Source organism: Leptinotarsa decemlineata, unplaced genomic scaffold (assembly GCF_025532065.1).
Source record: "Leptinotarsa decemlineata unplaced genomic scaffold, Ldec_3_MD MMD2_tig00002974_RagTag_RagTag, whole genome shotgun sequence".
NCBI classification, from domain to species: Eukaryota; Metazoa; Arthropoda; class Insecta; order Coleoptera; family Chrysomelidae; genus Leptinotarsa; species Leptinotarsa decemlineata.
The window spans coordinates 3,668,913-3,684,375 of NW_027412578.1; the positions used below are offsets into that span (position 1 = coordinate 3,668,913).

Genomic DNA, 15,463 nt, shown 5'->3' on the forward strand with positions numbered 1-15,463 from the left:
AGTTATAGAGTCCTAGGAAATGCATAAATTCCATTCTTGGTTACTTGTACTCATATAAACCGTTATATTTATATTGTTCTCAAGATAATGACGCGCCATGAACTTTGAACTTATCTGGTAAATCCACAGCAATATCGCACTTCAATTTAATTACCGATCAGATACCTGCCGCAGCTAATAAAATTCACAATAAATTATTATATAATGAATTTGACGAGGAATGGTAATTTATGTTTTTTTTATTGAATATTCAGCATGAATTAATTTAACGTTGACTCGCCCATTCTAAAGATCCTGCTCGATGAAATAGAGGTGGATCTCTTCATTTTAAAAATACATCGTGATTTAATTTTTCTGAATGACTTTTCCTTTGTTTGAACACAAAACGTCCATGAACGATTATAACCGCTGGTGACTATAGAGTAAGTTTATTCAAACTAAAAATTTCTTTGTTAACAAAGTAATCAACATTTTCGTTTGTTTTTGTATTGGCATTTCATTCCAGTAATATTTTACTTGACCTAGTTGTCATCATCAAAATTATATTTTCACATGGTGTTTTTGAAGCCCACAGAAAGCTTTTGTGATAAGAAAAGTGTCCCTTTCATCAACTTCAGGCTGTGACCTGACACCTACACTGACAGTTACTTTAGGACTTTTTTCTGCGGTCTCAAATGACATGAATATGATTTGAAAACTATTCTATTGGAACATGAAGGCCTCTTTGGGAGCAGTTCTGAATAAACTTCAAAGTATAGTTCATCTCCTGATGACCCCAAGTTGAATAGTGGATTCATTCTGAGCCATTCTGAGAGTTTCAGTTTTACCTTTCAATAAGGAAAAAGCTGACTCCGTTGGACATGAAAATCTACATCTCCATAAAATGCTGCATTATATCATAGTTGATTATACTTTTGGCAAAAACAGGAAGGTCGTTAGAGTCTTAAATTTGGAGTTCCTCCACAGCAGAATAGTCCAGATGAAGTTCGAAGCTTTTTCTTTGTACGATCCTTGGCTATCCACGGATCTTCTTCGTTTATCATGTAACAATAAACATCCTCGTATCACTTCCCATTTTATTTTATTTTTCAGCCAAACATCTAAAAAGTCTGTTTTGTAATAAATACAAATCAATTTTTGTTATAATGTCTTATAAAGAGTTGTAAATTTTCAAAATTTTTGTTTTTGAGACAGCATGACACAAAATTAGAGTAATTACGAAAGGAGAATGAAATTAAATCAGTGAATATATTTAGAAGCTTACTATTATTTAGGATATAAATTATGATTTTCATTATCAACTTCCGTTGAAACAAAAGCCTGAAAATAGCGACCTACAGAACCTTATCAATATTTACATCCTGAATGAAAATCTCGACAAACAAAAATAACGTCCTAGGGGTCGGATTTTGAAGCCTGAGAAATCTAATAAAAAAATTACCACTGTTCTTGCTATTGTCCTAGCATAAGTTGGACATCAAACATGGAAAATTTAAATGACTGCACGGTATATTTTTAGCACGTTATTGATAAATGGGAGTCACTTTAAAAGCCATAAGCTGCATTAATTCACAAATGATGTTGTTAGCTTTTACATAATCGTTTGTGTGTTTATTAATATTGGGTTAACTCGGACCTCTATCGTCGTTTCGTGTCAGTCGTCAATTTCTCACGATTATTTATTAGATGGATTCATTTGATGACAGACAGTCTCTCGATTTGGTTTAATTTGATAACAAGTTTTTATGACACTATAATATCAACAATTTATTCAAACAGTTGAAATGCAATATTTAGACTAAACGGATCTTGTGAATCATAAAAAATTGAAAAGGGCATTCATTTAACTAACATCAGGAACATTTTTGCATAGCTTTTATGTTGCTGTTAGTTATATTTATGTTTATACTTGATTATTATCATCATTAAGAGGGCTTAAACATGCGAAGGTACTAGTCCAGTAAAATAAATGGAGAGCTATCGAGCGATCTCGCTGGTCAGGGAAGTGGTGAAGATAATCACTCCAGGTTGCCAACAGATTATGAGAATTAACTACGAATGGACGGCGCGGCGATCCATTCAAAAATTTACTGAAGTTTATACGGTCATCAATTGAGAAACATAATAAACTCATAAAAGATGCAATTATACGCTCATAAGAGATGTTATTAGTACGAAAAATGTACTATTACGTTAAGATCATTTCGTGGGGTGAGTACCTACTACAGCTACGTAACAAAAATTTGGCAAAATATCGATAACTCTAAAGAAAAATTCCATTAGGTTAGGTGCACAACGTACTACAACTAGGTAACTGTTGCAGACAGTTTACAGGTTTTCGAACCTAGATGAGGTAATCATCAGAGAAAAAATCCATTTTATAACTAGGCAAGTTCACATATCTAGTTGTTCAACACAGTGATTTATTTGTTTTTATCAAATTTGTTATTTTTTTAACGAAACAATTTTTGCAGTGCATTTTTGTTAATGGAATAATAGGTAGATCGCAAATAAACAATTTATTCACAAGCCTATTATATTATATTAAATAAAATATTATATTTAAACATTATGTATCTAAATTAGTGCTAAATAAATACAATTTAGAAATTGCAGTGAATTGACATTCGATGAAGCCTTAATATTCTACCAAAATCGTGAAAAAACATCAATTTGAGTTCCCCGAAACAGCTGATTCGCAGTTACCTATTTGTAGTATTCACCCCATGATTTGCTACTAGAAATTCATATGTAGACCTTAAATTCAGTGAAACTAGCAGGGACATCCAACTGAGTTGTTCGAAATATTTTTGAGGATGCTATATTTATATACGTCATTACATATTAATGGCCGTTTTTTGAAAAAGAAAGACTTGGACGGGGCTTACAAAACAAATAAGTAACAATTTAAATACATTCATTAGAATATATAATAACAAAACTCCAGCGTTGGATAGATCAGTAGTATATAACTTGACTTGTGGTTCTTGCTCAAAATTTTATGTTGGCCAAACGGGGAGAGTTTTTTCTCAAAGACGAAAAGAACATAAAGTATCAAGATGGAGTAGTAGAAAGCCAAAAACTTTCTTTCCCAAAAAAATACATAAAGTAGTTTCATGAATGTGAAGGCTAATTTTACATTTGCAAACCATGTTTTGGTAGAGTCGTATGAGTTCAACTTTAGACCTGTTACATTTGAAAAAGGATGGTTTGTAAGTCAATGTTTTGGAATGCTTAGAAATGAATAGATTCGAGAATTCCGAAAATGTACTGTAAGACCAAATAAAATTGAATTCTTCTCCTCTATCAAATCTGTTTTCTAATGTGGAAATTTTTAATTAGTTTAGTACATGCCATTAAATGGGTTATTAACTATCTATTTATATGAATTACTGGATACTATTTCAATGTAGCATAAAGAAGGCTCGAATTTTTTCTTTGAAACAGCATGAAGACGACTCAAAAAATAAATTTTACTAGTCAGCATGTCATATTGCTGCTCCGTGGTAAAATGGATCTTGTATATATACATGATTAATATGAATTATGAAGTATGTTTTATGTTTAATTTTGAGTTTTGCATTGTACTTCAGAACGTACTTATCTTCATGTACGAAGTTTCATCATGCGTTACCATAGTGCTAATAATATTTGTAACACCGGTATCATGACGTGTTATCCATCATATGGAAGATCCGAAAAACAAATAAAGTATTAAATTGATGGATGTAGCCGGTTACTAGGTACGTGGTAGGAAATCATAATGAAGAAAAGAGAAATGAAACTTTCTGTTTTTTACCACTTATAAAAGTGGAAAAAACATTGAAAATAGCGTGTTATTATTATTATTTAGTTATGCCTAATGTTGAAGGATAAAAAACTACCAGTGTTGCCATTGCAAAAATTATTAGCAGTTTTATCTATATACAACCATCCATCAACAGTTCAAAATATTATTTTGTATGAACGTTTGTTTAAATTGAGTACAATGTCAATTTCGAGGTGAAATGAAAATATCGAAATATGATATTATCTGAACCGAATAATGTGAATTAAAATGTGGAATTCGAATGTGGAAAACAATAACTTATGACCTGTCAACAGTGTCACTTGATTTGAGTTACTATTTGTAATCATTTGACATAATATGACAACTCATGACAATTCATTTGTTTCATTTTAGGATAGTTTTCAACAGAAAAATACAGTTTTCAAAATGTTTGATAAAACCACCATATTTGTACGTCAATTAGTTATAAGTATACTAATAGTAATAACGAGTGTGATAACAACGCAGACTTTTTCCAGTGTAGTGATTCCAATAGCGATGGTGAACAATGCGAAAAATATATACCAGTAAATAAGATTCGGATGCAGTTGAATATTGGAACACAGAGAATAAGTTTCAATGTATATAAGAATCTACGTCTCAAGTTTGGTTTCGAGGGAAACAAATTATTATAAGCAACATCAGATTTGACCGAAATTCCTATTGACTATTACAAAAGCAATGAGATTCCTACAATTGAAATCATAAGGAAGAAATTGAATACTTCCGGCCACAACGAGAGCTGCTGTGACAAAACTCTTCAGAATTGGATAAAGAAACTAGGATTTAGATTCAAAATAATAAACAAACGTCAAGCAATTATGGAATGCAGAAGAATAGTGGAATAGCGTAACAAATACTAGAACAAATAACTAAATATAGACAAGAACAATGACAAATTTTCTATTTGGACGAAACTCACACACAGTTACGAAAGGGTGAACTGATGGTTCGAGAATGTGTACGCCTAACATGCCTGCTAACAAAGGATCGCGACTAATCATTGTGCCTTGTGGAGGAAGGCACAATGGGTTCCGAAGGCATGGATTCCGAATTCTTGAATTATGTGGAAAAAACTTGAGGACTGCAATGTTGACTATCATAAGAACATAAAAGCTGATGTTTTCGAGGAAATGTTTCGAAACACATTGATCCCAAATTTGGATGTGAATAGTGTAATAGTTCTTGACAACGCTTCCTATCATTCGCGACAGCTCATCAAAGTACCGAATAAAAATTCGAGGAAAAATGAAATACAAAGTTTTTTAATGGATAACATTTTGTATTTTGAAGCTTACTAAACCAAAAAACAACTACTTGAAGTTTTACGGACAAAAACATTTGAAAAAGTGTATGCCCTTGAGAGTATTGCTGAAAAGTATGGACACACCATACTGAGACTTCTCTTCTATTTTTGTGTTTTCAATCCCATCGACTTGATTTGGGGAAAATTCAAACAAAGCATCAGGCGTAAAAACAATGTTCCAAAATTTGATAAGAAGATAATAAGAGCTAATTGAAGAAGAAGTATCTAATATTACCGAAGAAAACTGGCAGTGAAGGATTAAAAAAGTAATTTTAGTTGAAAAAGACTGGAGATTGGACACTTCCACATCAATGGTGGAAATAAATTAATTATTGATTTAAATGACGACAGTGATAGTGAAATAGAGAATATGGAAGAGGAATTATCAGAAGCTTTCGAAGAAAGTTATTGAAGTGTTTTTGAAGCGATCAATTAATTATTATATATATATATATATATATATATATATATATATATATATATATATATATATATTATTTATATTTTTAATATATACATATTATATAATTATTGTGATTCTTATATAATCAGATATGAATATTGAATAACGAAATTAGTTAGCTCCCTAAGTATATTATTGAAGGGAACCTGTTGGAAGGTAGGTTGCACTATATCGTTTACTTCAACTATATCTCAGATAATAACGTACAATGAAGAAATATAGGTCAAATTTATCACTTTTGTTGTGGTTTATTGCTGACCTCTGAGATATGTTTTGCCGTCAAAAAGTAATTTAAAATTATTTCCAGGTAAAAAATAGTTCTCCGATTCAAAGTGTTCCGAAGCTCTCTCGAAAATCAAAATAGTTCATTGCTTTATTAATGTTATCCTCTAATAATTTTAAATGGGAACGTCCCTGTTCGTTGTCAGATGCCTTTTGAATCAGCAGGTAGGTAATTGTACCTTTCATTCCCTCTATTTCTAAAGATCCGTTATCTCATCTCATGACTCGGGTGTCACGGTACACTTATATAGTTCGTTCATGTCTCTAAATCGAGTAATTCGCTTGTAGAAAGCTCCCGTGAGGTTAATTTCTATCGACTCACCTGGTAAACTCTCCGAAGCAAACTCCATCCTGATGATTCGAGTAGTCGTCATTGTTGTTGAGAAAGTTGCTAACGTCCTCTGTACGATTCCTATTATTATTTTTAGTAATGGTGTTATCAAAAGTATTTCTCGACGAATGCGATCTGGTCATATCGTTATTTTTGTTATCCGCGACGTGATCTTGACAATTCCTGTTATTTTTAAAGGCGCTGTGTTTGAAGGAGCTCCTCAAAGAATTCGATCTGACGATTCGACTGCTCCTATTATTTATCGCGTGGTTTCTATTGAAGCTCTTTGTTTTGGTGGAACGCGTGAAGCTTATTCTTTTCTGCCTCAGCATCTTGCTGTTCCCGACTACTACCTCCATTATTTATTAATCGAATTACCCAATTGAATTAAAAAAAAGCACAGCTCAAACTACTCCCTGTGAAACCATTTTCTTGGCACAAAACTCAAATACGCAACGGTGGCTGAGATTCGTTTCCCTTCATTTGTTCGAAATATGTCATTGTTGCACTACTGCAAGAGTCAAAACAACAACTAGTTTCATATCTCTTTGTACACGAGCCATTGACGGTACTCCGCGAAACTTATTTAAAAAATCGCGAGCGTAAAACGTCGTAGAGGTAAACGCCGCTGTACAAAGCATACGGAACGAGTCAAAGCCAACTACAAACAGAAATCGTATATTTTCATGTTCCCCCACGTTTGAGTTTAGAACTTGCGTTACGTCATCGAAGACATTCTCGATTCAAATGGCTACGAGTTTTCATCGATGTCGAATCGTTCGAACAAGAATATCCCGGAAGAGGTTTGCATTATTTAGATGATTTTGTTTTGGGTGACATTCGAGGTTACACTATTTTACAACTGTTATCTCGAAGTATTATCGCTAATATTTACTGGGAGACTCATTATTTGAATAAGATTGTATTTCGATAAGAAAACAAAATTAGTAAGTGTTTGAGTTGTGTTGCATTCGAATGTTTCGAACGAGAATAGCATCCAAAGTAACGCAAATGATAATTCAATGGAACTGACCGATATTTGAAGAAATATCAAAACTTTCTAAAATACATTATTTTGATTTTCACTATGAAAAGTTTTTGAAACCACGACACGTGTTATAACGTGTTATAACCCTAAAAAATTAGGTGTATGCCATGCTCCAATCAGATAATTGATTCTAGACTAGATTTAATTACCTGAAAAAATTCACCTGTCAAAACAGGTATATATGGGTGAAAAATACAGCAAATATTCTGGAAGGTCAACTGGTAAGAACAAATTCAAACAATTCAAATTTGTTGTAGCATATTTCTATGTTCTGTTTCTGTGTTACCTTTAAAGCTTGACTATAATTTTTTGGAGAGCAACTTTTAGAAATTTTTGTTTGATGATGGAGAAGTTGAAAGCCAAAAATCCTTTTCTGTTTCTTCTCATTCCTTTCCGTTCGTCTTCATTAACTTTGAATCTTTTTTCTTTCCTAGACTGTTTGTTCTACTGGCTATATTCCAGGCCTGGAAGAGTAAAAAGCCAAAACCTCTTTTCCTCAAAAATCTATATTTCCTAAAAATATACCGTTTTCAATTTGAATAAGATTCCTATGGCTGGGATTCAATCAAATAAGCGAATGAATGTCATAACTTATTGTCATCGACGACACGAGCCGATTGAACTCATTCGTGACATGATGTCGTAATTTCATGAATGAATTTAGTACTTCATCTTATAATATTGCTGAAGAGGCAATGATACAAGTGTCCGAAGAATCGGATTTCCACCATTGAGGATGACAGTGTTACTTCTTTTATATACTATATTGTGTAACAATCCTGTGAGTATTATCTGATTCAATTTCATAACGAATATTTGGATACACAGTGAATAAGAAAATGGTTTTCTGTATAATTCAATTTCCATATGAAAGTAGTTGTTTCGAAAGGATTTTTCTTTCGCGTGATTCAATGTTTGTATGAAAGTAGTTGATTCTGTCTGAAAGTAACTTCTCTGGATGATCTACACATTTTGGTATATAGTTAATTTTTTGATAAAGAAACTAGAAACTAGGGTTTAGATTTCAAATAATGAACAAACGTCAAACAGTTATGGAAAGCAGAAGAATAGTGGAATTGAGTAACAAATACTCAGAACAAATAACTAAATATAGACAAGAACAATGGCAAATTTTCTAGTTGGACGCAACTTGGTATGACACTCACGACATAGTTACGAAGGGGTAGACTGATGGTTCGAGAATGTGTACGTCTAACATGCCTGCAAACAAAGGATCGCGACTGATCATTGTGCATTGCGGAGGAAGTAAAGGATGGGTTCCGAATTCTTTGAAATTATGTGATAAAAACTTGAGGACTGCAATGTTGACTATTATAAAAACATGGAAGCTAATATTTTCGAGGAATTGTTTGAAAACATATTAATCCCAAATTTGGATGCGAATAGTGTAACAGTTTTTGACAACGCTTTCTATCATTCGCGACAACTCATCAAAGTACCGAATAAAAATTCGAGAAAAGATGAAATACAAGATGGAAAAGATGGATAACAATTTGTATTTTGAAAATTACTATATCAAAAACCAACAAGTTGAAGTTTTACAGACAAAAACATTTGAAAAAGTGTATACCGTTGAGAGTATTGCTGAAAAGTTTGAACACACCATACTGAGACTTCCCCCCTAATTCCATCGATTTGGGGAAAATTGAAACAAAGCATCAGGCGTAAAAATAATTTTCCAAAATTTGATAAGAAGATAATAGAGCTAATTAAAGAAGAAGTATTTAATATTATCGAAGAAAACTGACAGAAAAGGATTAAAAAAGTAATTTTAGTTGAAAAAGTCTATATGGAGATTGGACACTTCCATATTAATGCTGGAAATGAATTCATTATTGCTTTAAATGACGACAGTGATAGTGAAACAGAGAATATGGAAGAGAAATTATCAGAAGCTTTCGAAGAAATTTAGTGAAGTGGTCTTGAAGCGATCGATTGTATGTATATGTGAGTAAGTAATATTCAGAAGTATTTTCAATTATCACCCATTTATTTGAATCCCTACTTTCCCACTCACCTATATAAACGAAACATTCATTATATATTTTTTTATCACATATATTATATAGTTATTGTGATTCTTATATAATCAGAAATTATTATTGAGTAACGAAACTCCCTAAATATATTAATAAAGGGGAGCTGTTGGAAGGTAGGTTGCACTATATCGTTCACTTGAACTATGGCTGCCCAACATATCGTGGGCAGCCCTAAAACGGGATGTCGAACACAGAATATTGGATGTGAGAGATAAGCTGTGAAGATTGCGATAAAAATATGTTGGTCAAACTAAGCGTACTGTAGTAACTCATTTCTAGAAGCACGTTTCACATATTCGATTCCATAGACCAGAGAAGTGTCGTGTTGGAAAACGACTATATAATAACTTAGAAATGCTCAATATTGTTGAGATTGGTATATGCCAGCAGTCATTTAGTCTATAAATGTATATATATCAACAGGGACAAAATTCTCATTTCAAACAGTGTTTCGTGAACACTTTAACGTAATAATTATCATCTTTGGTAGCGCTTGACATTTACAAGACGTTCGACTCTGTTTAGAACGAGGGGTTGATAATTAAACTTCGTTGTTATGGCATGTCAAATGATGTTTGTTGGTAGCTCACCTGCTCAGTGTTTTATAGACCGTCCCTTGAAAGAAGCCTGGTATACCTTCACCATGAACGTTAGCTTTTCCCAGAGACCCAAATTATCTCCGATCAATTTTCTATTAAACTTCAACGATCTATTAATTGAATAAGGCCACAAATTCAATATTGTAGCAAACTGCCATAGCCCATCTTTACCGACAACATACTTTAGGAAACATCTGAAAAAAATTTGGCCCAGTGTAACAGACCCAAGTAGAATTTGATGTTACAAATTAGTTTTCTCCGAAAATCGTTTGGTGCCAAACTGGATACTGATATGTCGTGGCAAAACCACAAATGGAGCCAAGTCAGTATGTAATAAATTCGGAAAACTACTTCATACTGTAAATTTATATGTACTCAGTATTATAACTTTAAAAACTTCATAATGATCCAATTGGACCCACCTCCTTTGTAAATTGCTCATATGAAGCTCCACCCCTGAGCATACACAGAGGCTGCTAGATTTCACTCAAAAAGTAGCCCATATCCCAAGCCATTTCGACAATCTGGGGGCCTTGCCTCTTCTCCATGAGTAACGTATCTTCCAACAGGGACTTCCCAACTATGACCATCTTCCGGCCATCTTGTTGAAGCTACATTTGTCAAATTAGTTGTCACATAGAATTCAAGAACACATGCAAATAATAAAATTGTTTTATCAAAATGTGTGTTCTGTTCGGACAACGTACCGCGCGCATCGCCCATTTTACGGTCGCCATAATCATCCTACCGAGAGGACTATTCGCAATGTGGTGGATAAATTCAAGTCCACTGGTTCAGTAAATGATCGACCAACACCCGAATGACCATGAAACGAAAGTTTCGCCGAAAACATTGCCGCTGTCTGTGAGAGGCAAGAGAGACCAATGCATCCCGAAAAACACACTTTGTTGAGAATTTTGGGCCGGCGGCTTCACTGTCAACGGCGAGCATTATATTTCGATGATTACCAACTTATTTTGGCCTGAATTGGGTGATCTGGGCACCAACGACGTGTGAATCGTTTTTCATCAAGTCAAGCATGCATTGAAGTGTTATCCAATTCAATTAGGCATGATTTGAAATCAAATCACTTTCTTACACATTGTGGAATTTTCCCGTGACTAAATTACTATACGCCTAAAGTTGGTGTTAACAAAATGAATCCATTTTCATAAAGTTTAGCGTCATTAAACCGATTTAGTAACGTTCAATGAAAATGGTTTCCACACGAACATTAATGTTGGTTTCATTAACATCGGTTGTTAGAAATCCCCTTTCAAGATGATGTCTAAACGTGGTCAAGAATGGAGTTCTGTGAATCTACAGATGATGCAGAATATATTTGTCAGGCACATATTCAAACTGGGATAAAATTGAAACGTTTGTCTCAAATAACACAAATCACACTTTGAATTATCCTTTTGACCGACTTATTTTGATGAAGTTACGTTCCCTCTTCTACGTCTCTGGCAAACTCCCAAATTTGCAACGAAATAATTCATATCCACCCACTTGGTGTTATTTTTCTTGTACTTGTTGATTAGCATGGTTGTATGTATAGGAGTATTAATCATGCAGAGTAGGTAAGTGAACCTCCGAGAGTCTGTTTTCATAGGTGGGCAGAGCATAACATTATTTAACACATGTTCAGGCTATCAATTAGATTAGTGTATGAACTACTTGTCTGTCTTGACTAGTCGACTGAAGAGAGTGATAAGACTGTTTGGTAACTGACACTATTGTAAACTTATATGTGGCACTTCGATATACGAGTTGCATAAACTATTCACTGTTCTTCGCTGTGTAGCCTTCTCATGCTTTTGAAATCAGGAAGTTTTCATTTTTTCAATATAGATCTATCTGTTGAAATCTGTTTGTCCGTTACCCACCTGATACCCCTCTATGAATGACAACCGTGATAAGTCTAAACTTGTGCGAGTTGAGGATCAACGAGGTCTTACCTTTTAACGTTATGAAAATTCAGGTAGAATAAAACAAAATTGCAAACGAGTTATCAGAGTATCTCTACAAATGAGAAAGTTATGGGCAGTTGAAGTTGCGCCTAGAAAAATAATTTATTTCGGGTTGCGACGTCATCTGACCCAAACGACGATGTTCACATTCGCTTCAAGTTTTGAAGTTTCTTTCTTAGCTTGTGTCGTATTTCATTCATTACGATGGCTGAAAAGAAGAAACACTCTCACAAATATTTTATAGTGACGAACGCGTCTAGGTCGGATGACGTCAGCTGTCAGTCGTTATACGCTAAAATAGCAGTCGGTGTACGCTAAAGTTTTTTCGCCAAAAAGGAATAAGAAAAAAATGTTTGAATGAAGGGCAGAATTTCTCATAGCAGATCACAATTAGTGGTACTTTTACGAATAAATAATATCATGGCAGTTGGGTTCATGAAAGGATTGTGAAGTTTACGAAATGCGAAAATGGAACTTCGCCTTTTACTATAACTTTTGATATGTAGTTAGAACTTAATAATGTAAGATTTGTGGTTGTAGACATGAAGACGTTTATTTATTTTTTTATACCGAAGTATGCGCTGATCAGGCCCTATTTCCCGAAGTCCCGATACATTCGGGAGGGCTCTCCAGCATTATCAACCAATGACCACTCCTCACACCGTGGGGTAAGTGATCATTGGGTCCGAGAATCATGTGCCCTGAGCAAGCGCAGTGAGCCAAGAATGACAGCCTTCTGCATCTGTGCGGCTAAGATATCTGCCTTAGTGCGGCAAGCCAGTATGATTTTGAGATTCGACAGTAGAGAGGGCATCATTTCGCTAAGGACTCCAATAATCAGAACAACCATCTTGACAGAGTAGTCTGGATGTAGTCTGCGGAGCTCGAAGAGAAAATCTCGATATTTCATCAGTTTCTCCTCCTCTTTTTGGACGATATTCGTCTCGCCAGGAGCTGAAAACTCCACGACAAATATCGCCTTGCTCTGGTGGTCAAGAAGGACTACATCAGGCTTATGAGCGTGTATGACTGAGGGTGGGGAACGAATAGTTCCAATAAATTCGGCACTTCTCGTTTCCCACAACGAATTCAACATCCCCTGGAGTGTAGGGTAACACCGGTGTCTCGTCAATGCCGGGAGAGTGCCGTAGATGGTAATATATCACTCTTAGGGCCGCGTTATGTCGATGGATATAGGCCGAGACCGCATATGCTGGACATGCTGATAGCAGGTGCATTAGAGACTCGGGCGCCTCGCGGCAGGCCCTGCACCTTGTTTCAGTAACCTCTATACTGACTTGAATGACTTGAATGACCTGAATGTTAATTCATTCTATTTTAGTATTTCAAAAAAATGTTACATTCGAAAAAAACGAATAATAGGCACAAAAACATAGGCATGGAAACATTTATGAATGAAAAAAAAATTATAGGAGAAAATATCAGACCAAACATATTTCTTCAAATTTCATTATATAAAAATTTGTGAAAAAATATATCAACTTCAATCTGGTATTTGTGAGCAGCACTCTCACAAAGGTAGACATTCTGACCAAATAATATGTACATGTAGTACTCCTCAGTAGTCGAAATTTATGCGAGCTAAGTAAATACGAGGTCCTACCTTTCAACGTGCGATTCCTAGCACGGTATTCCCATTTATTTGGGCTTTCAGATCATAAACAACTGAAAGTTTTATTACAATTCGTTTGAATTTGGAAGTTTGAAACAACAACTCTTATAATGATTTGTAAGAGATTATTTTCTTAATACGTAAAAATGTTCAAAAAAGCAAAGCAGCTATCACAGAGTTTTACAGTGATAATAATGATGATAATATGTTTATTAAGAAACGAGTAGCTGCAGTATAATTAAAAAAAAACATAAACATAGAAACCTCATATTAACCAAGTTGGTTGTATGAGTTGACATCTTTTTTTTCAGATGCAGATTGAAAGCTCGCGACATGTTTAACCCATCAAAATGAACATGATATTTTCAACACGTATTATAATTTTCGGAATCTAATAATTTCATATAAATTAAAAAAATTACATTTTTAAACTGAGTTTTTTGAGGCAATTTTTGTTCGTTTTATAGAAATAATCTCAACGAATATAAAACAAAAACAAATAACAAATCAATAGGTTTATTCCTGAGAATATTTATTAGTTTACCTGAAATAAATTTGAAAGACACAAATTCAATTGTACTTCTTGAAAATATATTCAAGATTAGTAATAAAAAAAGGAAATATTTGAAGTTGGTTTGGAATAGAAAGGAAATCATTTTGAGTATTTTTATATTTTTTCTTCAGCAATTTCAATACCATTATGTTGAAGTTTTAAAAAGTTTTGCATTGGGTATATTTTGTCACAGACAGGTTTGAAATTATTGCAAATATATATTAATTTTTACTTCATCAGTCAATAGTGACAACTACATATAATCTATAAAATTTAAAAAAAACTTATACTCGTGTCGAGATACAAAAGAAAGGGAATAATCACCTTTCGAAAAGACTCTTTTTTAAGGACATAGCAGTGCTCGTGCGAAAGTGGCGATTTGGAAAAACGCAGTTCTCAAGCTGGAAGAGTTCTCAAACAGTAAAGTTCGAGGTTTACTGAGTTGAACCTCAAAACGATGAGTAGCCACAGTCCGTCGCGAATTTCTGATATGTACCGCTCTTGGTGGAATCAAATATACCAAGTCACTAGAAACACTTCCAGAAAAAGTATCTATAGAAAAGAAACAAATCTCCAACCTTTCTTCGATGTTCCAGGCTATCAAGGTTACAGATGATGTTCGCGTCTCCAATTAGGCGGAAGGTTCATTTCTGGATGGAATCCATCATTTTCAGGGTATGCTTGGGTATGCGAACAATACTCCAAATAAGGTCTGATCTGAGCTCTATTAAGCATCAAAAATTGCTGAGGTGTGTTCAGTTCTGGTTCTGATTCTGGTTCGGAACAGTGTTCCAAGCTTTTGAGGAGCAGCCTTTCCAATTCCAGCGACATGATTGTGCCAAGACATATGTCCATTTCAACCCCCAACAAACTTATCGAAGCAGAAAGCGGAATTGTCTGACCTGACATTATTACATCCGGTTCGGAGGCATTTATCTTTTTAGAGAGAATCGATGCCTGGCTTTTTGTGGCATTGAGTTGAACCTGGTTACTTCCACCCCAATATTTGAACCACAATATCGAGGATACCAGTTTATATTTAATAGAATAACTTTCAGTATACTGAAATGGATTTTCTATCGATTTCTCCGATCTTATTCAACCCTGTTAAAATATTTGTTTGTAGTTAGATTTTTGTCATAGGGCTCCAAAAATAGTAGATTGTATACCTTCATATTGGAACAAAACGCATACTAATGAGAGAATGAGTATGCTTTTCAATATAATACTTTCCAAGGTTCGATAATGGAACAGATGAAGTCATCGACTTGTTCTTAAATTTAGATTGTCTCATTAGATCGTGCATCACATTGTAAAATACTAAGAAATTTCTTCGATAACTTACGAATTGTTTGCTAATGCTATTACGTTATTTCTCGATTATTA

General features: G+C 34.2%; 1 protein-coding gene across 5 annotated transcripts in view; it reads right to left on the reverse strand.

Annotated features, from left to right (window-relative positions):
- raw (NDT-like domain-containing protein raw) overlaps positions 1–15,463 on the reverse strand; it is a 245,932-nt gene that overhangs the window by 162,628 nt on the left and 67,841 nt on the right. For 2 of the 5 annotated variants that reach the window (XM_023158220.2, XM_023158219.2), the window contains exon 1: positions 6,203–6,870. The exons of 2 other annotated variants lie outside the window; for them this stretch is intronic. In XM_023158220.2, coding sequence (XP_023013988.1) covers positions 6,203–6,570 — 368 coding nt within the window. In that variant the 5' untranslated portion in view covers positions 6,571–6,870. Of the gene's footprint in view, positions 1–6,202; positions 6,872–15,463 lie in introns of those variants that run through there. One more of the 5 variants, XM_074177288.1, reaches the window with a different exon arrangement.